This window comes from Sapajus apella, unplaced genomic scaffold (assembly GCF_009761245.1).
Source record: "Sapajus apella isolate SASKATOON/1434 unplaced genomic scaffold, GSC_monkey_1.0 scaffold43, whole genome shotgun sequence".
Classification (NCBI taxonomy): Eukaryota; Metazoa; Chordata; class Mammalia; order Primates; family Cebidae; genus Sapajus; species Sapajus apella.
The window spans coordinates 399,539-426,148 of NW_022436983.1; the positions used below are offsets into that span (position 1 = coordinate 399,539).

Genomic DNA, 26,610 nt, shown 5'->3' on the forward strand with positions numbered 1-26,610 from the left:
CGCCTGCACCCAACGGGCTGGGGTTGCGTTGACCCGCGTTCCCCCCTTTCCACTCCCGCCTGGGTAACATGGCTCCAGATCTCCCTGAAAAAAAAAAAAAAAAAAAAATATCCGACAAGTCATGAGTTCAACAGCCATAGATTTAAAAATCATTGTCACAGCTTCCAAAACACTAGTTCCTCCAGCCACACGCTTCCATGTTTTGGAACCAGCTGGCTCTGGGTCTGCGGGAGTCGCTGCCGCTGAGCTTGGACCCAGGTCTGCAGGGGGGCTATGGTGAAGAGCTCAGGGTGATCGGGGGCCAGCAGTGTTACTTGACAGGAGACCTGGCTGGGGATGTCCTCACAGCCAGGAGCCAGGGTGACCTAGGGAGTCCCAGCCCTCAGACACTGAAACCACAACCATCTCTCAGGCATGCATGGTTTCAGGTGCTGGGCACGGCAGGTATCGAGTGAGTTACACTTGAAGGGGAGCCCACAGACCCAGGAGGAAACTGATGATAACATTTCAAGTATGTGGGGTATAGTGACACAAGCCTGTAATCTCAGTTACTGGGGAGGCCGAGGCAGGAGGATCACTTGAGCACAGGGGTTTGAATCCAGCCTGGGCAGCATAGCAAGACCCCATCTCTTCCAAAGAAAGCATGACGACGTGTCTCAGAGTGACTGGAAGGCCCTGCCTTGGCTAGGGTGGCCCTCCTCATCATGACATTTGAGCTGGGGGCAGCAGTGAACAGAGGAAAGAGCAGGTCAGGCAGAGTTCACAGCCAGGGGCCCAAGGCAGAATGGAGCGTGGAGGGCTCCAGAAGCAGCAGGAAAGCTAGTGTGGCTGCTGGGAACAAGCGGGCACAGGCGTGGAACCGGGCACAGGCGTGGACCCAGACAAGGGCTTCACAGGTGACTGTAGCCATGTGGGTCAGGGTCTGACTTGTGTTCACAAGGTGACCTAAGCTGCTGTGCACAAGGTGGTAGCGAGGACTGGGTAGAAGGCCCTGGAGGGGATCAGCAGGAGGGGACAGAGACTTGGACCCAGAACATGGAGAGAAGCCAGGAGCCTGGGAAGGCTCTGGAGGTGGAGCAGCTGGCCTTGCTGAGGGATGGGGGCAGAATCCCCAGGCCAGAGGTGCCAGAGCAGGGTGGCTCTTCTGCAGCGCTCTGGCGGCACCCCTGGAGGGTCTGTGACCGATCCACCAAGGCGGAGCATGGGTGGTGGGCAGGATGACCAGAGCCCCACCTCTCTGGCCCAAGCAGCGAGGGGGGTGCCTACGAGACTGGACGCACCTTCCCTGGTCTCCTTCCCTCCCCAGCCTCTATATCCAACACAGTCAGGGAGAGCCGGAGTGTGAGATGGGAAAGATGGCCAAGGGACTCCACCAGGGTGGTGGGTGCAGCCCCAGAAATGCCATCGATGCCACAATAGGGCCACACCCCAAACACCACAACAAACAACTTCCTGACGAAACCAGTGAACTGGCTTACTAGGGAGCCAGCCTCCTGGGTGGAAAATGTCCACTCATTTTGGTGCCTGTGCTGGGCCTGAGTCTTCCCCTCCAGAGAATGGGTCTGATTCCAAGGACTGAGGATATGACAGACAACCACTGTCCCAGCAACCCCACCCCAAGTAAGGACTCCCCTATTCCCTCGACCGCAGCATGCTCCCTGCCAACTTGGCCTGACTGACAGGCGAGGTGAGTGCCAGGCTCCTGTAGGGGCCTGGTCACAGCATTAAAGCCACCAAGTAACCTAGCAAGCAAACAGGAGGGGGCAGGGGGCGTGGCCACCTGGTAGGAATACCCTTCAGGGAAGACTCTGCGCTGCTTCCTGCAACAGGAGCTGGAGGTGTCCATTTGTGGAAGCTTCTCACCCCTGGAAGTCAGAGGGGCCAGAGGCACATTCCTGGGCCCGGGAGGGCCTCCAGCCTCCCACAAGTCTCTCCGAAGTCCAGAGAGGCCATACACTTGGTGTGGGGAAGCCGAGAAGTAAGAGTCTCCCAGAAAGGAGGGAGGGTGGCTGACAGGGTGGGGCTCTGTCCAGCTGTGCCGGGAGGGAAACCATCCCAAACAAACGAGGAGCAGTTAACTCAATAACTGTCCTGCAAGGCAAGCCCTGGCCCACGGCCCCGTGATGCTAAATTCCGAGAGAGAAAGAAGGAGAGAGATGGCAAGGGCAGGGGCGGTGGCCCTGGGGTGTCAGGCCTGTAGCCAAGGCAGGGTGGGCTAGGAACGCCACCATCCTGGGCAATGGGGGTGCTGGAGACAGCGGCGGGCGTCAGGGCGCGCCAGGAGGACGCTGGCGGCCCGGGTAAAGTGCTTGGGAGCAGCGGTCACAGCGCCCAGAGGCCAGGGAAGAGGAGCAGAGGTCCGAGCCGGTGCGCCCCAGAGCGGAGCCCTCCTGGGCCGGGAGGGAAGCCGCCCCATCCTGGGCACTCGCCGTGTCCCCAAGCACCGCCAGTCCTCGCTCCGCTCTGGGCCCCACCCAGCCCGCCCCGCGGCCGAGATGGGCCAGGGGCTGGGTCCCGCCTGTCCGCGGCGAGGCTAGAGGCGCGCGGCGTTGGGACGCGAGCGCGGGGTGCGCCGCTCCAGGAGCCACCGCGATTCCCGCCCCCTTCAAGGGCACACGGGCTGACCCCGGCAGCGCCGCGACCCGTCCCGGCCGGGGTGCCCAGCGCAGGCCCCGCCCGCCATCCTCCGGCCCGCCTGGCCCGCGTCGCCGCCCGGGGGGCCTGGATCGCACCCCGCCCTTGGCCGCCCGCACGCCGCGCCGGGGCGCTCACCCAGCCCGCGCCCTTGGCCGCGCGGCGCCAGTCGGGCGGGAGCGCAGCCCTGCAGCCCCTGCACCCCTCCTGCGCGGTGCCAGCCCAGCCGCGCCGCCCCCATCGCCTGCGCTCGGGCCCCGGCCCGGCCCGTCTCGGCGCCCCTGCCGCTCTGGCCCCAGGCGAACCCGCGCCCCGCTCACCTGACATCTCGTCCTCGTTCTCCATCTCCTCAGCGAACAGCCGCGGCAGCTCCTCCTCGGTGCCCAGTGGGCCCCGCATGCCCGGCGCGGGGAGGAGGGGAGGTGGGCGCCCCCCCTCCCGCCGGGCGCGGTGCCAGCCTTAACCCGTGCGCTGCCGGACGGGCGCGCGCGGCGGGCGAGGCGGCCTCGGCGAGAAGATGGCGGCCGTCTGCCCCCCCGCCCCCCAAACCTCCACCCCCCCGTCTCGACCCCCCTTGCTCTTGGCCGCCTTAGCCCGCTCCCCGCAAAGCCCGGGTGCTCCGCCCACCGCACCCCGCAGCCCCAGTCCCGCAGCCGGCCGAGGGTGGCGGCGGCAGCGCCGGAGGCACAGCGGCACGGCGGGGGGGCGGCACACATGCCCGGATTGTGACGTCCAGTCTGGTTGCTGTGGCAACCCCATCCCATCGTTCCGGCAGCACGACTAGTTAACAGCAGAGAACAAGTTGGGGGACTAGTCCTGAGCCGCTGGTCTAGGGTGGGGACCGGGAGGGGGGTCGCCCCTGCAGAGGGAGCCGTCGAGGCGTCCGCGCGCCCGGGGACCCGACGGCCGAGCGGGCAGCCGGGGCTGGGCGAGCCCGGGCGCAGGGGGAGGCGGAGAAACGCCGCCCCCGCACACCCCTGGCAGGGCCAGCCTCCTCCTCCGCCAGCCTGGTCCTCGGCCCCCCAAGGGCGTAGAGGAGGGGTGTTCAGGGCAGCGCGCCGCCCGCTACCCACTCTGTTCACACGCGCCGGGACCAGCCCTGCACCCGGCTCCGGTCTCGGCACGTTCCTGACCCCCTCTCCAAAGAAGATTATAAGAAAAATGTGTTCCACACTTAAGGAAAGGACGGAGACTGTGGGTCTGGTAACTGCAGAAAAATCCGCGCTGGCGGGCCCCCCTCACCCGCTTCCCTGCTCCCACCGCCCACGTGCCATCTTCCGAAAAACCCCTCCAAGCTGGGTCCAGCTCAAACCCATGCAGAGCCCTGGGGCAGTGCGGATCTGCGTCGTCTGTGCCCAAAATTCCCGCTCAGAAGCGACACCTGTCGCGGAGCGACAGGGAGCCGCCGCCACCAGTCCTCGGTCGTTAAAGGTGAAGATGGAGGCTAAAGCCCTCGGGAGCAGGACTGGAATTTTAAATGAGCGCCTTCAGTCTCCGCGGCTGCAAGTCAGAGCTACCTTAAAAACGCAAAAGTTCCAGGGGCCGGCCGGCTGCCAGCTCTTTAACCCCAGAAGGACTCCCTCTCTCACTGCCTCGCAGGGGCATTAGGGGAACCCACCTGAGACCCACGGGATCAGCTGGGCTTGGGAAGCCAAGAGCAGGGAGGAAGTCGCTGGAGCCCCATCCAGGCCAGCTCTAACCGCTGTCCCTGTTATGCTGGCATCCCAGGAGGGCTCTCCCTGTCCTGCCATCTTTGTAGAGCCGGGAGGGTTGTGCCCACTCGGCCAAGGGTCCCCAGTGCAAGACCTCTTCGGGAGGTCACCACAACCCAAGCCAGCATGAGTGCAGGCTGCTGGCCAGAAGGCAAAGGATGGCTGGGGAAGGGCAGAGAGAAGGGAGCAGTTCTCCCGTTCTTCCCATCCAATTTAATTGCAAGCAAGCCCCAAACAAAAGACCCTCTGCATTCATTCCTGGGCAAGGAGAGGTCGGTCCAGTCTCCTAGAACCAAAGACTAGGGTGTTGGGAACCCCTCCATCTCCCAGACACCCTTTAACCACGCTGTAGATAGATTAGCCCAGTGCTGGCCTTCGGCAAGGGGAAAGGAACCCTCTGCAGGCAAGCAGGCCAGGAAACCAAAGGGCTCCCCTCCCAAGGTGGTTTCCCCACGGAGCAGCAAGTCAGGGGGAGCCCCAGATCAGAGGCTTGAACCAAAGCTGCCTCTTCCTTGTTCTTTCCAGACCAGCTGTCTCCCTGAATGGTAACCACCTGGGAAGAAACCCCTAAGCTGACATGCCCACCCCTCAGTTACCCAGCCCCGCAACACCTCTCTAATCCCCTTCAAAGGTCCCCTGCCCTTCAGCAGAAAAACTCTGACTTACAATATTTCTCATCACCAGAAAGCCGCCCCCATCATTAACCTTGGCTCCAATTCCCAAGGCGAGGCTGAGAAAGTCAAGATATCATTCAAGAAAGAACAGTTCTAACTGCTTAATTTGGCAACAAATTAGAGTCGAGATGCTCATCAGTCATAATCCTCTCCCCATCCTGTTCTTCCTGATGACTGCAGCTAGGTAATATTATTTAATGTCCAAAACCAAAAACTGGAATGCTAGAAACAAATGGACTTTTTACTACAAATCCCCAGTCATTTTTAAAGGAGAGCTCTTATTATTGTTAAATATTAAATGGTCATTTTAATGGCAATGGCCAAAAATGCATGATGTTAAAAGCAATCCCTAAAAAGGTGAACATTCAGTAAACCCTGCAGTTGCGAGAGCAAGCCTGTCAGTACCTTACTGATTCAGTAGACGAGATTCTCATGTTTGCCCATCATAGAGCTCATAATTACACCTCAGTGACAATTCAAAAATTAAAATGTTTTTTAACATATTGGTTATACAAGCATCAAGGAAAAAAAACGCTTTCCAGCCAGTTGCAGTGGCTCATGCCTGTAATCCCAGCACTTTGGGAGCCTGAGGTGGGTGGATCACCTGAGGTCAGGAGTTTGAGACCAGTCTGGCCAACATGAAGCAACCTTGTCTCTAGTAAAAATGCAAAAATTACGAGCCAGGTGAAGTGGCTCACACCTGTAATCCCAGCACTTTGGAAGACCGAGGCGGGTGGATCACAAGGTCAGGAAATAGAGACCAGCCTGGCTAAGATGGTGAAACCCCATCTCTACTAAAAATACAAAAAAATTAGCCAGTTGTGGTGGTGGGCGCCTGTAATCCCAGCTACTTAGGAGGCTGAGGTAGGAGAATCGCTTGAACCCAGGAGGCAGAGGTTGCAGTGAGCCAAGATCGCGCCACTGCATTCCAGCCTGGGGTATAGGGCACTACTCTATCCCAAAATAAAGTTGATGACACATAATAATAATTAAAAATTTTTTTAATTTTAAAAAGAAAACAATTTAGCTGGGCATGGTGGCATGCACCTGTAATCCCAGCTCCTTGGGAGGCTGAGGCAGAACCACTTGAATTTGGGAGGCAGAGGTTGCAGTGAGCCAAGATTGTGCCACTGCATTCCAGCCTGGGTGACAGAGTGAGACTCTGTCTCAAAAAAAAGCTTTTTCCAAGAACAGAGTTGAAAAAGCGCATCAGCCAGGTGCAGTGGCTCACACCTGTAATCTCAGCACTTTGGGAGGCTGAGGTGGATTACCTGAGGTCAGGAGTTCAAGACCAGCCTAACCAAAATGGTGAAACCCTGTCTCTACTAAAAATACAAAAAATTAGCCAGGTGTGGTGGCAGATGCCTGTAATCCCAGCTACTGGGGAGGCTGAGACAGGAGAATCCCTTGAACCCGGGAGGTGGATATTGCAGTGAGCTGAGGTTGAGCCATTGCACTCCAGCCTGGGCAACAAGAGCAAAATTCTGTCTCAAAAAAAAAAAGAGAAAGAAAAGAAAAAAAGAAAAAGCACATAATCTTCTGCACATACCATATAGTCCATTTCCATTCCAGGGCTACCTGAACTCCTATCCAGGCACCCCCAAGCCCTGCCTGAGGCCAGTTGGTTCAACAATGCGTATCCATGCTATGGCCACCCAGCACGCCTGGTTCTCCAGGCCAGTGAAGTGCTTGTATGTACACCACCTCGCAGCCACATAGTTCAAAGCTGCCCCATGCCGCCTCCTCAGCAGGTGTGAGACAGCGTCACTCAGGACCACAGTGCCCACCTGCTGCCCCAAGATTTTCCTTGTACTTGAAGCCTTTTTCTCAAAGTGTGGACCCGGCACTGCCTGAATCCAAATCAGCTGGGGTTGCAGGGGAGGAGGGCGCTTCTCAAAAAGGCAGTCCTGGGCCGTGGTCCTGAACCCGAGAAAACGCTTCTACAAGCCTGAGAACTGAGAACTTTTTTTTTTTTTTCTCTTTATCTTTTTTGAGACGGAGTCTCACTCTGTCGCCGAGGCTGGAGTGCAGTGGCACAATCTTGGCTCACTGCAACCTCAGCCTCCCAAGTAGCTGGAATTACAGGTGCCTGCCACCACGCCAGGCTAATTTTTCTATTTTTAGTAGAGACAGGGTTTCACCATATTGACCAGGCTGGTCTCAAACTCCTGACCTCATGATCCACCCGCCTCCACCTCCCAAAGTGCTGGGATTACAGGCGCCTGCCACCACGCCCGGCCTGCCTGAGAACATTGTATGGGTGCTTTCTGGGTTCTAGCGACAGTGGTAGCTAACTCACTCTGCTGGTCAGCACAGCCTTTACAGACTGTTTTAGCTGGGCCCAAAATAGCCACGGGGGAAAAAAAAGAACGTGTATTCTCAAATCCATCCCAAAGACAAGAAAATGGCTGGATTAGAAATTCAGTTTCCTGTTCCTAGAGGTAAGCACTATGATGGCACTGGTTAACAGGTGGTCTCCATCTGCTTCCTGTAGGTGAAGGGCCACCTCCTTGTAGGGATGGCAAATCCCCACACCAAGCCTCTCGACCACCCTCGAGGGAAGCAACCTCACAGTTTATTCCACTAAATACAGGCCTGTCACCACGACTCAGCAAACAACTCGGGCAGGTGCCCACCCACCTCTCCTTCGGGGGCCTGGCCCATGTCTCACTCCCATGGTGCCCCTACCCTGCGGTTTCTGACTCCAGCCACCCGTGATCTGTCCCCTGGAACTGCCAGATCTGTAGCTGTCCCACCTCCCAAGTCCCCCTCACCCAAGGGAGGGCCAGCAGCTCTTGGCTTACTACACTTGACAAGTTTAAGGGTCTAAGTCTTGTGTACAAATGGAAAGTGCAATCAGGTGTCAAACCAAATTCCAGGCTCCCCTGACATTATCAGTGACTTAACAGCTGGACCACTATCCCCGCTCACTGGGGTCCTTTTCACCTTCCAGGAAATCAAGTGTCCGCCAAAAAGGCTGAGGTCTAGATAGCCCCATATCAAATGTCTTAAGACACTTGGTATCATCCAACTCCCTCACTTTCCTCACGTTTCTGACCACTCTCCTACACCATATTGACTCAAGAGCGGTTAGGACCCACGTATTTAAGCATCTGGCTGTTCCTGAAGGTATGAGTACAACACTAACCAAACACTTCACCACTCAAAGTGCCACGAGAAAAGGGGGATCAGAGGCTTTCGGAGAGAAAACACATGAAGCCTTTAGCTTTGTTGTTTTTTGCCTTTAGTAGTGACTGGTTCCGGCCAGGCGTGGTGGCTCATGCCTGCAATCCCAGCACTTTGGGAGGCCGAGGCAAGTGGATCACCTGAGGTCGGGAGACCAGCCTGACGAACATGGAGAAACCCGTCTCTACTAAAAATACGAAATTAGCTGGGCGTGGTGGCAGGCGCCTGTAATCCCAGCTACTTGGGAGGAGGCTGAGGCAGGAGAATCACTTGAACCCGGGAGGAGGTTGAGGTGAGCCATCAGTCCATTGCACACCAGCCTGGGCAACAAGAGCGAAACTCCATCTCAAAAAAAAAAAAAAAGTGACACTAGTTCATAGCACACAGTGACATTAACACACCTCATTTCCTTGGCTATACCAGCACACTCAAGGGAAGGGCGAGAGGGTGTTTGTGTAACTCACACTGGCGGAGATGAGACCGACCGCCTGTTTCAGCACTCACGAACTTACATCATGGCTTGAAACTCTGCACGACCAGTCAACCTCCATGCCTCAACTATTTTCGATCAGGCAAGTGAGGTGTGAGTCAAAACAGATAAAAGGAAACTGGTCTACCATGTGATTTGGGCACAGCTGGTGTCATGGCTGTAATGGAATTCCAATGCACACCACATATTCCCCATCAGAAAACCGCATTTGCTGGCAAAGCTGCTCCCTAAGTTCTGCATCTGGAGAAATTCTACCGGGTTAGTGACAGGCCACTCCCGAATCTCACTGCGGCAAACAGCACAGCTAAGGGAAGAACATGGAAATAAAAGACATCGTTTCTGCTAAGCCTAATGAAGACCAACAGAACTGTTGGTACAGCAACTAATTTGTGAGGACAAAGCTTTTGTGAACATGCCAGTCCTTAAAAAAACAAAGCCTTGTACAGTAAGAGTAGCCATGTGTTAGCCACTTTAATAGAAAATGTGATCAAAACTCGATTACAAGAGATCGAAAAGACATAGAAAAACCAGTGAGTTTCAATTTTATTACGTTTTCAAATCTGGGACTAGTTTTTTTCTTTTAAATGGTAACTTCAGCCCAGGGTTTTTTCACAACCAAACTAAAAATTACTTTCTACATGGGAACATCAATGCAACAAACAAGTAAAATTTGTCAACTCAAGCCACAAACTCAGTTAATAATCACGGTAAGGGGCATCGCCAAAAAGCAACTGATGCCTCAGTGAAGTTTGAAAGAAACTCCGCCTTCTGTGAAGGCTGAGAAATATGCAAGCAATTCTGCTTCAAAGAAATTTGGATAGAAATGGAAAATGCTAGAGCCTTTAACACAAGTGAAATTGCAAAGCCTCAACATGTTCAACGAATCCACAGAGCACCAAATGTTAAATTGGAGCCAAGGTAGGAGCAAGCATTGAATTTCCAGCTATGCAACTCACAGAGCACAATTTCATGTGCGGAAACCATCTGTAGGCAAGCTCTTTTAAAAACATGAATTTCATACACCGTAAATTCTAAAACAGACACTTCTTCATCACTGTTTGAATTTCTTTCAAAGTCACTCACAGCAACAATTGCAACTCTTTTCCCAGCCTTGGTAGCCCCTTTCACAATTCTCTAACCTGTGCACTGCGTCACACCAGTTTGTAGAATGACTTCTAACATTACATCTAGTCATGGCCTAAGTGGCATGGGGCAGCTACTTCCCGGGCACCTCCCATCTCCTTAGCATGGGAGGTTTCCCAGTCACTTCACCTCTGTGGCCCCCTTCACCAGAGCCTCCAGAGCTCTTGGCATTGGGGTCCCCATGGCTGGGCCCCACACAGGAGGCCACACCTGGAAGCACTATTCCTACAGCTCCCTCTGCTGGAGACCAAAGTGACAGTTTGTTGCCAAGACTTGTACAAATATTACTTACACATTCATTTTTGTACACATGTAGTTAATTTAGAACCTGGGACTTTTACAGTGGATTCCCCAAACGCCTTTATGGAGAGTGACAGACTGCGCACCAATGCTGAAGGAGTACAGCTTCTCTCTCTAGGAAGAAGAGGATTAGCAGACATAATTGTGTGCGTCAAGAGAAATTTGTAATCAAAAAATTAAAGACGAATGACCCAAAAACCCGTATTTTATTGACACGTTTTCCCACAGAGAATCTTAAAAAGCTGTCACGTTTTCTTTTCATGAATGAGAGGAGCCCACTCGTATCCTGAATCATTGTTTGCGAAAAGCAACAGATACAAATGACAGTCACACTTTTTAAAATAACAGCCACTCCCTTCAGCCCACACCTCCACACCCTCATCTGCCTCCCCAAGGCTGTCAGTTCCGTCAAGTCACCCCCTCCTACTCTGGTATTACCTGGAGAATTGAAATTTTCAAGCAGAAAAAGAAAAGAAGTTACAAATAAGTGAGTGGGGAACCAAGGGAAGCCCTTTGAGACTATGATTTCCATTTTCTGTTCCATCCACACTGCAGAGATACAAGGATAAACCACCATTTTGGTTCCTAAGTTTTATTCAAGAACACATACAAAATATTCCAAATAAATGAAATTTAATCCTCGTCTTCCTCCTCTTCTTCGTCCTGGTTAATCTGGAAGTAACGTAATTCGTAACTCTCTTTGCTGTTAGCAACTACGCGCAACCAATCACGTAGATTATTCTTCTTCAAATATTTTTTCGTGAGATATTTCAAATACCTGCAGAGAAAGGACACTTGAGAGCTACACTAGACAAATTGGTGCTTGCGTTCTGAAGCATTTTAACATTTCCAAAATTACAATTCAAGGTGTTTTCCCAAGCCTCAAAAATGGCAAAGGCAAGGCAAATACACCCAGCCAAGGCTCTCAGAGTATCAGCCACGTGCCATCAACATCGGCAATAACAATGACAGCAGGCCAGGCACGGTGGCTCACACCTGTAACCCCAGCACTTTGGGAGGCTGAGGCAGGCAGATCAGAAGTTCAAGATCAGCCTGGCCAACATGGTGAAACCCCATCTCTACTACAAAAATTAGCCGGGCATGGTGGTGCACACCTGATGCCCAGCTACTCAAGAGGCTGAGGCATGAGAATCACTTGAACCCAGGAGGGTGGAGGTTGTGCCATTGCATTCCAGCCCGGGGGACAGAGCGAGACTAGCTCAAAAAAAAAAAAAAAAGAGCAGATAAGTAGATGTACCAGTTGTCCATGAAACAGCAGCAAATACCTATAAAATGGTCTTTAGTGACCACTGGAGAAAGATAACATGATAGAAATTTTACAGTTAAGTGCACAATCTCCATACTTTTTATGGAGAATCAGTGGGTTTCCAGTGAATTCTAAGCAGTGTGCACACATCACCTCATTGAGTCAAACCCCTTTTGAAGTTGTCTGGATGATGAGGACTGCTTCTTAGGGCTGTGTGCACTCTCACTCCTGCTACGTGATGCCCACCATCCAACGCACAGGGACAGAATAACACCCTGCCACTGCGCTCATGCCCAGAGAGCACGAGGACTTTCTTTTGTCGTTGTTGTTTTTTTTTTTTTGAGGCGAAGTCTTGCTCTGTCACCCAGGCTGCAGTGCAGTGGCACAATCTCAGCTCACTGCAACCTCTGCCTCCTGGAGTCAAGCAATTCTCCCACCTCAGCCTCCCAAGTAGCTGGGATTACAGGCATCCGCTACCACACCCAGCTAATTTTCTGTACTGTAGTAGAGACAGGGTTTCACCATGTTGCCCAGGCTGGTCTCGAACTCTGACCTTGTGATCCACCCGCCTCAGCCTCCCAAAGTGCTGGGATTACAGGCGTCAGCCACTTCGCCCAGTCACAAAGACTTTCAACCAGCCTGCCCAACTGCTGCTTTAGCAGGGTGAGAGCTAAACACTCACCACAGCAAGCTGATCATTAGAAAACTTTTTCTTTTTTTTTTGTTGAGACAGAATCTCATTCTGTGGGCCCCAGGCTCACTGCAACCTCTGCCTCCAGGATTCAAGCAATTATCATGCCTCAGTTTCCCAAGTAGCTGGGATTACAGGCATGCACAACACCACACACAAATTTTTTTTCTTTTTCTTTCTTTTTTTTGAGATGGAGTTTTGCCCAGGCTGGAGTACAGTGGCACAATCTCAGCTCACCACAACCTCCGCCTCCCGGGTTCAAGTGATTCTCCTGCCTCAGCCTCCAAGTAACTGGGATCACAGGCGTGCACCACCACACCAGCTAATTTTGTATTTTTAGTAGAGACGGAGTTTCTCCATGTTGGTCAAGCTGATCTTGAACTCACGACCTCAGGTGATCCGCCCACCTCAACCTCCCAAAGTGCTGGGATTACAGGCGTGAGCCACTGAGCCTGGCTTTTTTTTTTTTTTTTTTTAAGACGGAGTCTCAGCCGGGCGTGGTGGCTCAAGCCTGTAATCCCAGCACTTTGGGAGGCCGAGGCAGGTGGATCACGAGGTCAAGAGATCGAGACCATCCTGGTCAACACGGTGAAACCCCGTCTCTACTAAAAATACAAAAAATTAGCTGGGCATGGTGGCACGTGCCTGTAATCCCAGCTACTCAGGAGGCTGAGGCAGGAGAATTGCCTGGACCCAGGAGACGGAGGTTGCGGTGAGCCGAGATCGCGCCATTGCACTCCAGCCTGGGTAACAAGAGCAAAACTCCGTCTCAAAAAAAAAAAAAAAAAAGACGGAGTCTCACTCTGTCACCCAGGCTGGAGTGCAGTGGCACAATCTCCACTCTGCAACCTCCACCTCCCCGGCTCAAGCAATTCTCCTTGAATCTCCTACCTCAGCCTCCTGAGTAGCTGGGATTACAGGGGCATGCCACCACTCCCGACTAATTTTTGTACTTTTAGTAGAGACAGGGTTTCATCATGTTGTCCAGGCTAGTCTCAAACTCCTGGCCTCAAGTGATCTGCCCGCCTCAGCCTCCCAAAATCCTGGGACACACAGCTAATTTTTGTAATTTTAGTAGAGACAGAGGTTTCACCATGTTGGCCAGGCTGGTCTCGAACTCCTGGCCTAAAGTGATCTGCCCGCCTCAGCCTCCCAAGTGCTGGGATTACAGGCATGATCCATCATGCCCCACCATAAAACTCATATTTTACGGAAAGGCAACAACTGGCTTTTGTGCCCAACACCCTAACTACATAAAGATAACCTAAGGTCTGGGCATGGTGGCTCACACCTGTAATCCCAATACTTTTTGAGGCCAAGGTGAGAGGATCCCTTGAACCTAGGAGTTTGAGACCAGCCTGGGCCACATAGCTAGATCCTGTCTCTACACAACATTTTTTTTTAATTTAAAAAAAAAAAGCCGGGCACGGTGTTGCGTGCCTGTAATCCCAGCTACTCAGGAGGCTGAGGTGGGAGGATCGCTTGAGTCCAGAGTTCTGGGCTGTAGAGCGCTGTGCCGATCAGGTGTCCGCACTAAGTCTGGCATCAATATGGTGACCTCCCAGGAGTGGGGGAACCACCAGGTTGCCTAAGGTGGGGTGAACCCGCCCAGGTCAGAAACGAAGAAGGTCAAAACTCCCATGCTGATCAGTAGTGGGATTGCACCTATGAATAGCCACTGCACTCCATCCTGGGCAACATAGCGAGATCCCATCTCTTAAAAAAAAAAAAAAAAAAAGGAAAGAAGAAAGAAGAAAGAAAGAAAATGGCTGGGCAAGGTGGCTCATGCCTATTATCCCAGCACTTTGAGAGGCAAAGGTGGGAGGATCACCAGTTCAGTAGACGGAGACCAGTCTGGCCAACATGCTGAAACCCTGTCTCCACTAAAAAATACAAAAATTAGCTGGATGTGGTGGTGCCTGTAATCCCTGCTACTCAGGAGGTTGAGTGAAGCAGAGGAATCACTTGAACCTGGGAGGCGGAGGTTGAAGAGTCGAGACTGCGCCACTGCACTCCAGCCTGGTGACAGAGCGAGACTCCGTTTCAAAAAAACAATGAAGCACACCACAATCTTGGCTTCTCTCTCACCAGCTTGCTTACGCGGCCCTGAAACTGGCTATTCCGAATCTTCCCAAGCCATAAAGAGGGAATTTCACACCACACAAACCCACAGCAGAGCCAATTAATCTAACCAAGCTGTTCCTCCCACAGCGAAAGGGGGACTCCTGCTGCTAACCATCTCTTCAGACCATGACAAGGACTAAATGAGATGCTCAGATAGATCCCTAGCATATTAACAGGGACGCAAATGTTATGAACCAACAGACTCGCCATCTCAAAACAAGGAACATTGTTTAACAGTGACCCACACCAACAAAGCAATCTTCACAAAGTGTGAAGACCTCAGTCCAACTCTGTCTACTTTTCCCTAAGCAAAGATAAATCAATTTGGTCATCCCATCTAGAAAGTGCTTTTTTGTCAATTATTTCCACCATATTGTATTCATATGAGGTTGTTTAATTCAAAATTTCAGATGGTTTAAAATTTTCTTGATGGGCTGAGCGCAGTGGCTCACGCCTATAATCCCAGCACTTTGGAGGGCCGAGGTAGGTGGATCACGAGGTGAAGAAATCAAGATCATCCTGGCCAACATGGTGAAACCCCGTCTCTACTAAAAATACAAAAAAAAATTAGCTGGGCATGGTGGCACACGCCTGTAGTCCTAGCTACTTGGGAGGCTGAGGCAGCAGAACTGCTTGAACCCGGGAGGCAGAGGTTGCAGTGAGCCGAGGTTGCGCCACTGCACCCCAGCCTGGCGCCTGGTGATGGAGTGAAACTCTGTCTCAAAAATAAATAAAATAAAAATAAATAAAATTTTCTTGATATAGCCAGGCATGGTGGGGTACTCATGTAGTCCCAGCTACTTGGGAGGCTGAGGCAGAACTGTTTGAGCCCAGGAGCTTGAGGCTAGAGTGAGCTATGATCGCCCCGCTGCACTCCAGCCTGGGCGACAGAGCAAGACCCTATCTAAAACAAAGGGGTAAAAAATCTCTAATAGAACACCCAGGGAAAAAAAAATCAGGTAAAAAAAATAACCCTGTATAGGCCAGGAACGGTGGCTCACGCTATAATCCCAGCACGTTGGGAGGCCAAGGCAGGGGGATCACCTGAGGTCAGGAGTTCAAGCCTGGCCAACATGGTGAAATCCTGTCCCCACAAAAAATTAGCCAGGCATGGTGACAGGCACCTGTAATCCCAGCTACACAGGAGGCTGAGGCAGAATTGCTTGAAACTGGGAGGTGGAGGGTGCAGAGAGCTGAGATTGCACCACTGCACTCCAGCCTGGGTAACAAGATCGAAACTCCTTCTCAAAAAAAATTTTTTAATTAAAAAAGAAAATAACCCTATACAAATTCAGAGGCAGAAAAAGTTCTACACTAGGGACACCTTGAACGTTTCAGGAAAATAAAACTATTATCATCAAGAAAGGAAAGCTATAATAGACAATTAAGGCACCTTCCCTTCTCCACTGGATAAAGAACAGAAAATCTGTGAAAAAGGAAGTGACACATGCCAGGAGACACGCCACCCTGGTCAACAGGTCACAGGAAGATCACAGAATCTTCCCCAAGGGCTCTGCCACAGCCCATCAGGCCAGAGGCTTTGGACACCCCGGAAGCCCCACACTCACTGCTTTCCAGGCAAACTGAGAGGACTTCACTTGAGCTCCAAAGTCATTTCTTCACTGACATAGCTAAAAATAAAAGCAAAAGCTTAACTACAACCAATTTGTTCTAACATACCTTGAAATGTCCCACTACTTGATTTAGTATAATTAAAAGCTCCTAAAAGGCCACAGCCCCAGGCAAGGAGCTATGTGTATGCATTATCAAATTCCTCAGCAACTGGTAAAGTATTTTAACCTCATCCTCAAAAACCACCACATAACATAGGAGGGAACTAGCAGATTAATGTCTCCATTTAGAAATGAAAGAAAATGGGCCCCCAGGAATTACCTAGAGTGGACTCCATCTAAACTGAGGTCTTCAGATTCCTTGTCCAGTGCCACAGTAGCACTTAAAAGGAAAATGACTGGAAATAAAAAGGAAAGCTCTTGGCCAGGGGCGTTGGTTCACACCTGTAATCCCAGCACTTTTAGGAGGCCAAGGCAGGTGTATCACCTGAGGTCAGGAGTTCAAGACCAGTCTGACCAACATGGCGAAACTCTGTGTCTACTAAAAATACAAAAATTAGCTGGGCATGGGCCAGGCACCAATGGCTGGCGCCTGTAATCCCAACACTCTGGGAGGCTGGGGCAGGTGGATCACCTGAGGTCAGGAGTTCCAGACAAGCCTGGCCAACATGATGAAACCCCATCTGTACTAAAAATACAAAAAAATTAGCCGGGCATGGTGGCAGGTGCCTGTAATCCCAGCTACTCAGGAGGCTGAGAGGAGAATCACTTGAACGTGGGAGGCGGAGGGTACAGTGAGCCAAGATTGCACCACTGTACTCCCACCTGGGCAAGAAGAGTGAAACTTCTTCTAAAAAGCATAAATAAAATAGCTGGGCATGGTGGCAGGCACTTGTAATCCCAACTACTCAGGAGGCTGAGGCAGGAGAATCGCTTGAACCCAGGAGGCAGAGGTTGCAGGGAGCCAAGATGAAAAAAAAAAAAGAAAGTAAAAAAGGAAAGTTTTCACTGTGATCTAGAGACAGAGGAAAACACACACACACACACACACACACACACACACACACACACACACTCTCTCTCTCTCTCTCTCTCTCTCTCTCTCTCTCTCTCTTTTTTTTTGAGACAGAGTTTCACTCTTGCTGCCCAGGCTGGAGTGCAATGGCGTGATCTCGGCTCCCTGCAACCTCTGCCTCCCATGTTCAAGTGATTCTCCTGACTCAGCCTGCTGAGTAGCTGGAATTACAGGCATGCACCACCACACCCAGCTAATTTTGTATTTTTAGTAGACACAGGGTTTCATCAGGCTGGCCAGGCTGGTGTGGAACTCCTGACCTCAGAAGATCCACCTGTCTCGGCCTCCCAAAGTGCTGGGATTACAGGCACGAGCCACCGTGCCTGGCCTGCAATATTTTTTTTTTTTTTTTTTTTTTTTGAGCTAGGGTCTCACTCCGTCACCCAGGCTGGCCTGCAGTGGCACAATCACAGCTCATTACAACACTGACCTCCTGGGCTCAAGCCATCCTCCCACTTCAGCCCCCCAAGTGGCTGGGACTACAAGGACAAGTCGCCATCCCCAGCTAATTTTTTTTTTTTTTTTTTTTGAGACAGAGTTTGGCTCTTGTTACCCAGACTGGAGTGCAATGGCACAATCTTAGCTCACCGCAACCTCCACCTCCTGGGTTCAAGTAATTCTCCTGCCTCAGCCTCCCGAGTAGCTGGCACTACAGGCACGCACCACCATGCCCAGCTAATTTTTGTATTTTTAGTAGAGACGGGGTTTCACCTTGTTGACCAGGATGGTCTCGATCTCTTGACCTCGTGATCCACCCGCCTCGGCCTCCCAAAGTGCTGGGATTACAGGCGTGAGCCACTGTGCCTGGCCGCCCAGCTAATTTTAACTCTGTTAGAGATGGGGTCTCACTGTGTTGCCCAGGCTGGTCTCAAACTCCTGGGCTCAAGCAATCCTCCCGTCTCTGCCTCCCAAGGTACTGGGATTACAAGCATAAGCCACTGTGCCCAGCCAAGAATATTTGAGAAAAAACAGTCTAAGCAAGTCTGAGTACCCTACTGCTTAAATTAGCCTGGCTGGAGCTTTGGTGGCTCAGGCCTGTAATCCCAGAACTTTGGGAGGCCAAGGCTGGTGGATCACTTGAGGTCAGGAGTTTGAGAGCAGCCTGGCTGGCCAACATGGTAAAACCTCGTCTTTACTAAAAATACAAAAATTATTGGACATGTCTTTGTAGCAATGTGTAAGAAAAAATCAAATCAGCTGGCCATTGTAGCAGGCACCTGTAGCCTCAGGTACTCGGGAGGCTGAGGCAGAAGAATCACTTGAACATGGGAGGCAGAGGTTGCAGTGAGCCGAGATCACAACATTGCACTCCAGCCTGGGCAACAGAGCAAGATTCTGTCTCAAAAAAAAAAAAAAAAAAGTCTGACTCAGTAGCTCACACCTGTATCCCACCACTTTTGGAGGCCGAGGCAAGTGCATCACCTGAGGTCTGGAGTTCAAGACCAGCCTGACCAACAAGGTGAAACCCCATCTCTACTAAAAATACAAAAATTAGCCGGGCGTGGTGGCAGACACCTGTAGTCCCAGCTACTCGGGAGGCCAAGGTAGAATTGCTTGAACTCAGGAGGCGGAGGTTGCAGTGAGCCACATAGTGCCCCCACACTCCAGACTGGGTGACAGAGCAAGACTCCGTCTCAAAAAAAACACAAAACAAAACTTGGGGGAACCTCCTCTTTTGGCTTTGGAGTTCCCCCTCCCTATCTCTGTACAGGGGAGTTTCTTCCTTCTCCCATCCTCCCTGCCTATTAAACTCTCCACTCCTTAAAACCAAAAAAAAAAAAAAAACCTTTAGCCTGTGAAAGACACAATTTTAAAACCACCAAAAGTTGCCTATTGTTAACGACCATGACAGCATTCATCCACTGCCTCTTGCACTGGGCATGGTTCCAGAAATTAACAGATGCAAACCAATCACTCTGCGGGTGCCCCCACTCCCATGCAGGGAAAAGGCGAGCTGAGCCCTGGGTACCCGTAGGCCACAAACACCTTCCTCCCATACCTTTTGGAGAAAGGCACCTCAGACGTCACGGTGATCTTGCTCTTGCTCCTTTCGATGGTCACCACCCCTCCACCAAGGTTCCCGGCTTTTCCGTTCACTTTGATCCTTTCTTGCAAAAACTGCTCCTGTGGAAATCGTTAAATTGACCAAAGAAGTGACAGGTTCATCTCTCTCAAAAGAATATTTTTTTGTCTCCCAACACTGAATAGCATTTTTTTTTGTTTTGGTTGACAGAGTCTCACCCTGTCATGCAGACTGGAGTGCAGCAGCAGGATCACAGCTCACTGCAGTCTCCACCTCCCAGGCTCAAGTGTTCCTCCCACCTCTCAGCCTCCAGAATAGGTGGCACAGGCATGTGCCACCACACCGGCTAATTTTTGTATTTTTTGACAAGACAGGATTTTACCATATTGCCCAAGCTGATCTCAAACTCCTGAGTTCAAGGGATCCAGCCACCTCAGCGTACCAAAGTGCTAGGATTACAGGCATGAGCAACCCCATCCGGCCCCAGCTAATTCTTTAATTTTTTTTTTTAGAGAAGGGGTCTCTCTGTTGCCCAGGTTGGTCTCAAACTCCTGGGCTCAAGTGATCCTCCCACCTCAGCCTACCAAAGCATGGGGATTACAGGTGTGAGCCACCACACCTGGCCCTAATAGTGGTTTCTTAAATGTTCAATCTTTTTAAAAAATGGTAACAAATCCCATTTACATATACATACTGAGACAACATCCCAGCATGAACAAGCTTGCTACTTCCATGCAAGATCAAATATGCCGCTACGTGAAAGGCTTAGTGGGCAATACAAGAGGAGACAAGAAACCCAAGGCCAAACTTTTACAAAGAATGCCTGTAATCGCAGCACTATGGGAGGGACGTGAGACCAGGCTGGGCAACGTGGCAAAACCCTGTTTCTACAAAAAATGCAAGTATTAGCCAGGTGTAGTGGCAAGCACTTGCAGTCTCGGTTACTCGGGAGGCTAAGGCAAGAGAATCGCTTGAGCCCAGAAGGCAGAGGGTGCAGTGAGCCAAGATCACACCATTGTACTCCAGCCTGGAGGACAGAGACTCTGTCTCAAAAAACAAACACAAACAAATAAATAAAACTTTCACAAGGTACATGCAATCGAAGCTAGAAGCAACTTCTAAATCTAAGGAGTATAAAGCAGTGTTCACAGCACTATCAGAAAATAAGCCTTCAACGTAGCAGACAGCAGAAAGACATAGTGACCAAAACAATTCTAGACCTGAGCAGAGCCATGGGTGGCACAGCAGAAGCAGCAGCCACTCAGAATCCCGAGACACTCTCTGCAAACCCCTGTGTGGGCCTGGGCAAGACATTCACCTCCTTGTACTTCAGGAAGCTTTGTCCAAAAAGGACCTTTTTAGTTGTCTTCTTGCTACTGCAATGACATGAAGTCCCTTTCGGCTCAAAATTCCTGTAATTTTCTATTTAAAAACTCCAATACAAAATATGTTAACTGGCTGGGTACAGTAGCTCATGCCTGTAATCCCAGCACTTTGGGAAGCCAAGGCAGGAAGATCACTTGAGCACAGGAGTTCAAAACAAGCTTGGGCAACTTGTTAAGACCCTTTTTCTACAAAAAAAAAAAAAAAAAATTCAAAATTAACTAGATATGGTGGTGTATGCCTGTGGTCCCAGCTATTCCAGGGGCTGAGGTGGGGGTATCACTTGGGCCCAAGAGGTTGAAGCTGCAGTGAGCCAGGATCATGCTACTGCCCTCCAGCCTGGGCAACAGACCCTTTCTCAAAAAATAAAAATTTGGCTGGGCACAGAGGCTCACACCTATAATCCTAACACTTTGGGAGACCAAGGCAGGCAAATCACCTGAGGTCAGGAGTTTGAGATCAGCCTGGCCAACATGGCAAAGTGCTGTCTTACCAAAAAAAAGTACTCAAATTAGCCTAGCGTGGTGGCGCACACCTGTAATCTCAGCTACTCAGAAGGCTGAAGGAGAATCACTTGAACCTTGGAGGTGGAGGCTACAGTGAGCCAAGATCGCACCACTGCACTCCAGCCTGGGTGACAGAGTGAGATTCTGTCTCAAAAAAATAAAATAAAATAAATAAAAATTATACATTAACTACAGATGGGGCAAAGTGATTAGGTCAGAAATCTTGAATTCTGCATCTCAAGATCCATAAATGACTTAAGTTTTCTATCCTAAGGAAGCTTCCAGAAGGAAAGACAATCACATACACAGATGAGTAGACTAAGGGAATGACTTAGAGGGAGGGAGGCAGGATAATCCCAGGACAGAGCCAACATATGAATACCAAACTGGAATACACCAAAGCTGAGAAAGAGTAGCTGGTATTACAGGCATGCACCACCACACCCAGCTCATTTGTGTATTTTTTTTGGTAGAGACAGCACTTCACCATGTTGGCCAGGCTGGTCTTGAACTCCTGACCTCAGGGCCACACAGAAAAGCCAGAAGTCACAGGAGAGAGAAAGAACTAAGGAAATAAGGGATTTCTTGAAGGACACAGATGCAAACAGCATCTACATAAAGGCAATAAACTATAAGAGGTTACCCAAATTTCCATTCTGAAAAATTCGTGGCCATAATTGTTCTGTGTTTAAAAATTATTTTTGTTGTAATGATATTGATTCTGGTAATAGTTCAACCTTCTGGAGAATTTAGAGCAAATGCACATTTAGGGGACTTCTGCACACAAATTTGAGGTCTGAATCCCCCAAGCATGGCTATTAGAGGAAAAAGAATAAAATGTCAAAACCAAACTGCTGAGTCAAAATATGGCGGTGGGACTGTTTAATATTTCTAGATTGCAATAGGATAGAGGAATATTGGGGAATGGGCCACACACAGGGGCAAAAAATCAGCAAAGGGCAATATCAAAAACAAAACAAAACAAGTTCCAATTACAATTCACCAAGCAGGGTACTTTTTTTGAGACAGAGTTTCACTCTTGCTGCCCAGACTAGAGTGCAATGGTGCAATCTCAGCTCACTGTAACCTACGCCTCCTGGGTTCAAGCGATTCTCCTGCCTCAGCCTTCCAAGTAGCTGGGATTACAGGCATGCACCACTACGTCCGGCTATTTTGTATTTTTAGCAGAGACGGGGTTTCTCCATGTTTGTCAGACTGGTCTCGAACTCCAGACCTGAGGTGATCTGCCCACCTCAGCCTCCCAAAAGTGCTGGGAATACAGGCATGAGCCACCGAGCCCAGCCAGGCCAGGTACTTTAAAGACCGAAGCTCAGATGCTTAATAATATAGAAAGCTTCAGAACAACAACAACAGAACTGCTGCCACTTGTCCAAAGCTCCACATCTAAGCAGTGAGGCCCAGGACAGAGGCAACCCATAGTCAGGATCAGGGTCCCCCACTTATGTTTAAACACACAAAAGAGCAAAGGAGTGCCAAGCGCAGTGGCTACTTGGGAGGCTGAAGCAGTAGAATCATTTGAATCTGGGAAGTGGAGGCTGCAGTGAGCCAAGATCTTACCACTGAACTCCAGACTGAGCGACAGAGAAAGACTCCATCTCAAAAAAAAAAAGGCAAGGGGGATGCCATGGACCCAGTGAAATCTGTTTCTCAGTGACTTTTAAGTAAAATCATTTGTGGAAACTACAGGAGAAAAACAAGATAGTCCTCTAACACCTCTGTGCTAGAGCCCTTCCAGCTTAAATTCCAAGCCCATCTCCTTTACTCCTCACAACTGCTACACACACAAGGGGAAGCAAGACTTGGAAACAAACAAGTAATCTGCCCACACTCCCAGGGTGAAATGATACAGCCAGACCTGTGAGGCTGCCTATAAGCCTGAAAACAGAAATGTACCCCAGTAGGTTTTCTCAACAGTTATCTCAAAATGTTTAAATGTTCATGATCTCCCGAGTGGCAATAAGGATGTAACTTACAAAATTGGCAGCATCCATGATTCCATCTTCTACAGGGTGGGTGCAATCAAGAGTGAACTTCAGAACCTGCTTCTTTTTTTTGCCCCCCTTCGCCACAAGCTTTTTCTAAGAAAATACACAAACAATAACAGAGAAGAAGATTCAATCAGTCAGAAAAACAAGATTAACAGAACCAGAAATGTCATAGGTATAGAAGTCCACACAAATACAAAACTCATGAAGCTTGTGTTCCCTTTGCAAGAGGGCCAAGACGCATCACTGCCTGAGTGACAGAGGTATAATGCTGGCAGATGCTTCTCTACAAGTTTGGGGGTCTGAGGTCATGCCCTTTTGATGGGGAAATCATTCTAGCACTCTGACCCACTCGAACTTTCCAGGCTCCGCAATCTCTACAGGCATGAAAGTCTCTTAGTTTATGAACCACAATAAAATGAACATTTCCTTTTATTTGCCCTAAAATATCCAAATACAATTTCAAAAAATACTATTTTATTTTTTTCCAAAATTACAGTATAGGCATACAAAATGCCTTGCATACCCACAACAATTTTCAAGTGAAATCAATCCTTGTCCTACATGTTCAGGGCAGGGTCCTGATCCATCTTAGCTCACCTCCCTTAATCCTGTCTCATTCACCTTCTCATGAACAGTGAAGGGAATCGCAAAGTATTCTAGCTGCCTGTCCACTCCATCTTGGACAAGGTTAAGGCTAAAACCTAGGATCTTGTTATAACACTACCGTCAAAAACTTCTGACCTTTTGATTCGTTTAATCTGTGCATTATTACTTCCAAACTACCCGGCAATGTACATCCTACAAGGTTCTAGTTTCTTCACCCTTACAAAGAAGCTTGTGTTAATCTTATTCCTCTACAAATTTGACTCCATTAATGCACTTGTGCATCCTAGCTACCTGTACTTTCACGTTTAAAAGCTTTGCAGAACTCAAGAGACCTTTCCAAGAACACATCTTACCTTCTTTCCTTTATGTTTAAAATGAACTTCACCTTAAATGTGTATTAACTGATCAACTTTTCAAACATTTGGCCACTACAAAAATCACTGATTTTTTTTTTTTTTACAACGTCTCTTCCCAGTAACAATCTAAGAAGGATCATTTAAGATCTAGCCCAGACATACACAATCAATCAAGAGACCTAATCCCAATGGAGTTGATACTTCTCCATCAAGGTTTTAAACCAAAATGCTTTTCAAAGCCCAACCAGACAGAAAGAGCAGAAGAACCGGAAATGTTAACCAGGGAGTCCCAACAAAAGAGAAAAAGTAGGATATTGGGGCGAAGAACACGGAAAAACAACTTTCTCAAATAACCTGGGAGGAGGGCGCTGCACAGCCCAGTCCCAGCCTAGAGGAGGATGGAATGAGAGCCTTCGCCCTGCACCACTGTACGAGCCGTTTGGGTCTCTACAGAGCGCACTGATAAACTAATTTCCTCTGTGGACACTAAAAAGCTCCTCAAACGCGGGCCTCCTCTCCGAAAGCAGGCCGACCAAGCCGCCCTTCCGCGGATTCGTCCCGGAGTCTTGTCCGTGGACTTCCGAATGCGCGGTAGCAGGTCCCGTTCTTCCTCCCCGCCCTCCACCCAGGTTATCAGACCCAGGGCCGGGGTCCAAGCACCAGTGGCCGGCCCATCCCGCAGTCTTCAGGCTCCAGCTCCCAGCTAACCCCTAGCTGGGACCCGAGCCCAAGCCCCGGCCTCCGAGACCTCCCGGATCCCCCTCACGGGCCTCGGGCCGCGGCCTCCTCCACCTACAACGTGCTGGGATCGGCAGGGGCTCTGGCCCACTCCGGCCAACCTGCCAGCCCACCCCAGCTGGACGCTGCAGGGCGCCGTCCCCAGCGAGCCTGGGTAGGTGCCTGGCTCGGCGAGGCCCACGTGCCTCTCCTGGAGCCGAGGCCTCACGCGGAGCCATACTAACCACGGGAGCCATGGCGGCAGCGGAGGCAGAAAGGGAGATGAGCGAACTACGCAGACGCAAGGAGGACGCAGCGCGCAAGGCACGCAGGGTCCAGGCCACACTAATCGCTCTGCCACGCCCCTCGTCTGCCACCATTTTTCTTGGTTGTGTACGATAGGGGAGCGATTGGTTTTCCCTGAATGCAAAACGCGTCCTCTCCCAGGCCAGGAAGGTTGCCGGGGAAGGAAGGAGGCTGGGCGGGGTGTCCCACTGCGAACGATCGGAGGGGAGAAGCCAGACTGGACGAGCTCAAAGACAAATAAAGGGGTTGTCTTTATTTTTTGAAAGTCTTGTGAAGAAAAAAAAAATAAGGAAATTCACTACACTGTAAATTACTAGCTAGTGGGATGGGACTCGAATCTACTACCTTGTGGAAGTGGGGAAATTCTTTCTGGCCACGGGGAAATTTCGTTCACAGGTCCCAAGACCAGACCACTATGGCTTCCTCCTACTTTAAAAGCCCCAGCTTGGAAGCCTATGCCCAGGCGCTGTCTTTCAGCGCCTGCCCTTCTTGCTGCATCCAAGCCGCCCACCCGCTGATCACCACCCCCTAGTTTCCCAGCCCACGCCTTCCAGTTTCCCATCCCAAACCAGTACGTAGTTAGGACCACCAGGAGATCTGGAAAATGCAGATTCCAATTCCTGCGATCTCAGTGGCCTGAAATTCTGCATTTCTCACAAGCGCTCAGACGATGCTGATGCTGCGGGTCCATGGACCGCATGTGGAGAAGCAAAGGTCCTCATCCCAGGCCCACAGTCCCTTGAACTGGGCTACTCTGCACCACCCTCGCCCCTGTGTCCTCATGGAATTATATTCCAGGATCCTGAATTGCAAATCGGTGACATACACTCTCCTCTCCCATTACCTGGCTTCATTGCACTCACCTAGCAAAAGTCCAATCACTGGAGGAGACAGTGGATGGGTCTAGCTTTAAACTCAGGCCTCTGGAGCGGGTTGACCAAGCTCCAAAGCCACCTGCTGTTCTTGGCTCTACAATGCCCGAGCTGGGCCTCTGCAAACACTTCTGCTTTGCCAGCTGATCCCGCTTTCTCTCTATCAATAGGGGGCTTTGCTTCCTGCTTATTCCTGTCCTGTCTGGTGTCACCCCCTCTTGCTTCTTCATCCTGGCAGTGGCAGTTGGAACATTCTGGAAGCAGCAGTGGAATCCAGTCTGCACTTAAACTCCAACATTTGCAGAACCAGCCTCATTTTCTTCTCCCCAGCGACTGCAGCATTCTGGAAGCAGCAGTGGAATCCAGTCTGCACTTAAACTCCAACATTTGCAGAACCAGCCTCATTTTCTTCTCCCCAGCGACTGCAGCCCCAGCCGAGCAGCGCCCTCTTCTTGGGTGTCTGAGTTTTGCCTCCCCATGCCCCTCCTTCAAGCGTCTATATTTTAATAACCATCCTAGGAATGGTAACAACTTCCTGCAGTTGCTACTGTTGCCCTTATACCCCTTCAATTACCTAGTTAACACATCTTTATACCTTGTTAACAATCCCTTATATTAAACTCCCTCAGTTAAAAACTGTAGTGTGGGCCAGGCACAGTGGCTCACGCCTGTAATCCCAGCACTTTGGGAGGCCAAGATGGGTGGATCACCTGAGGTCAGGAATTCCAGACCAGCCTGAACAACATGGAGAAACCCCATCTCTACTAAAAATACAAAATTAGCCAAGCGTGGTAGCGCATGCCTGTAATCCCAGCTACTCGGGAAGCCGAGGCAGGAGAATCGCTTGAACCCAGGAGGCAGAGGTTGCAGTGAGCTGAGATCATGCTATTGCACTCCAGCCTGAGCAACAAGAGCAAAATGCTGACTCAAAAAAGAAAAAAAAACTGGGCCGGGCGCGGTGGCTC

The 26,610-nt window shown here is 50.5% G+C and overlaps 2 protein-coding genes across 7 annotated transcripts in view; both read right to left on the reverse strand.

Annotated features, from left to right (window-relative positions):
* Window positions 1-3,163, reverse strand: part of CHD5 (chromodomain helicase DNA binding protein 5) — a 75,239-nt gene extending 72,076 nt beyond the window's left edge. For all 6 annotated transcript variants that reach the window (XM_032301052.1, XM_032301051.1, XM_032301054.1 and 3 more), the window contains exon 1: window positions 2,955-3,163. In XM_032301052.1, coding sequence (XP_032156943.1) covers window positions 2,955-3,033 — 79 coding nt within the window. In that variant the 5' untranslated portion in view covers window positions 3,034-3,163. The remainder of the gene's footprint in view (window positions 1-2,954) is intronic.
* A 5,983-nt stretch (window positions 3,164-9,146) lies between these two features.
* On the reverse strand, window positions 9,147-24,818 carry RPL22 (ribosomal protein L22). Its single transcript, XM_032301102.1, has 4 exons — window positions 24,713-24,818; window positions 22,774-22,878; window positions 18,867-18,991; window positions 9,147-10,917 (listed from the first exon to the last, which is right to left on the reverse strand). Exons 1-4 carry the CDS (start codon window positions 24,722-24,724, stop codon window positions 10,773-10,775), a joined length of 387 nt encoding a protein of 128 aa, XP_032156993.1. The 5' UTR covers window positions 24,725-24,818; the 3' UTR covers window positions 9,147-10,772.
* Between the last annotated feature and the right edge of the window lie 1,792 nt (window positions 24,819-26,610).

What these genes read in the sequence shown, in the direction of transcription:
- RPL22 (XM_032301102.1), bottom strand. An exon ending in TCATGGATGCTGCCAATTTT is followed by an intron (nt 18,992 to 22,773) that starts GTAAGTTACATC and finishes CGATTTCCACAG; the next exon opens with GAGCAGTTTTTGCAAGAAAG. An exon ending in GAGGTGCCTTTCTCCAAAAG is followed by an intron (nt 10,918 to 18,866) that starts GTATGGGAGGAA and finishes CTTTCTCTGCAG; the next exon opens with GTATTTGAAATATCTCACGA.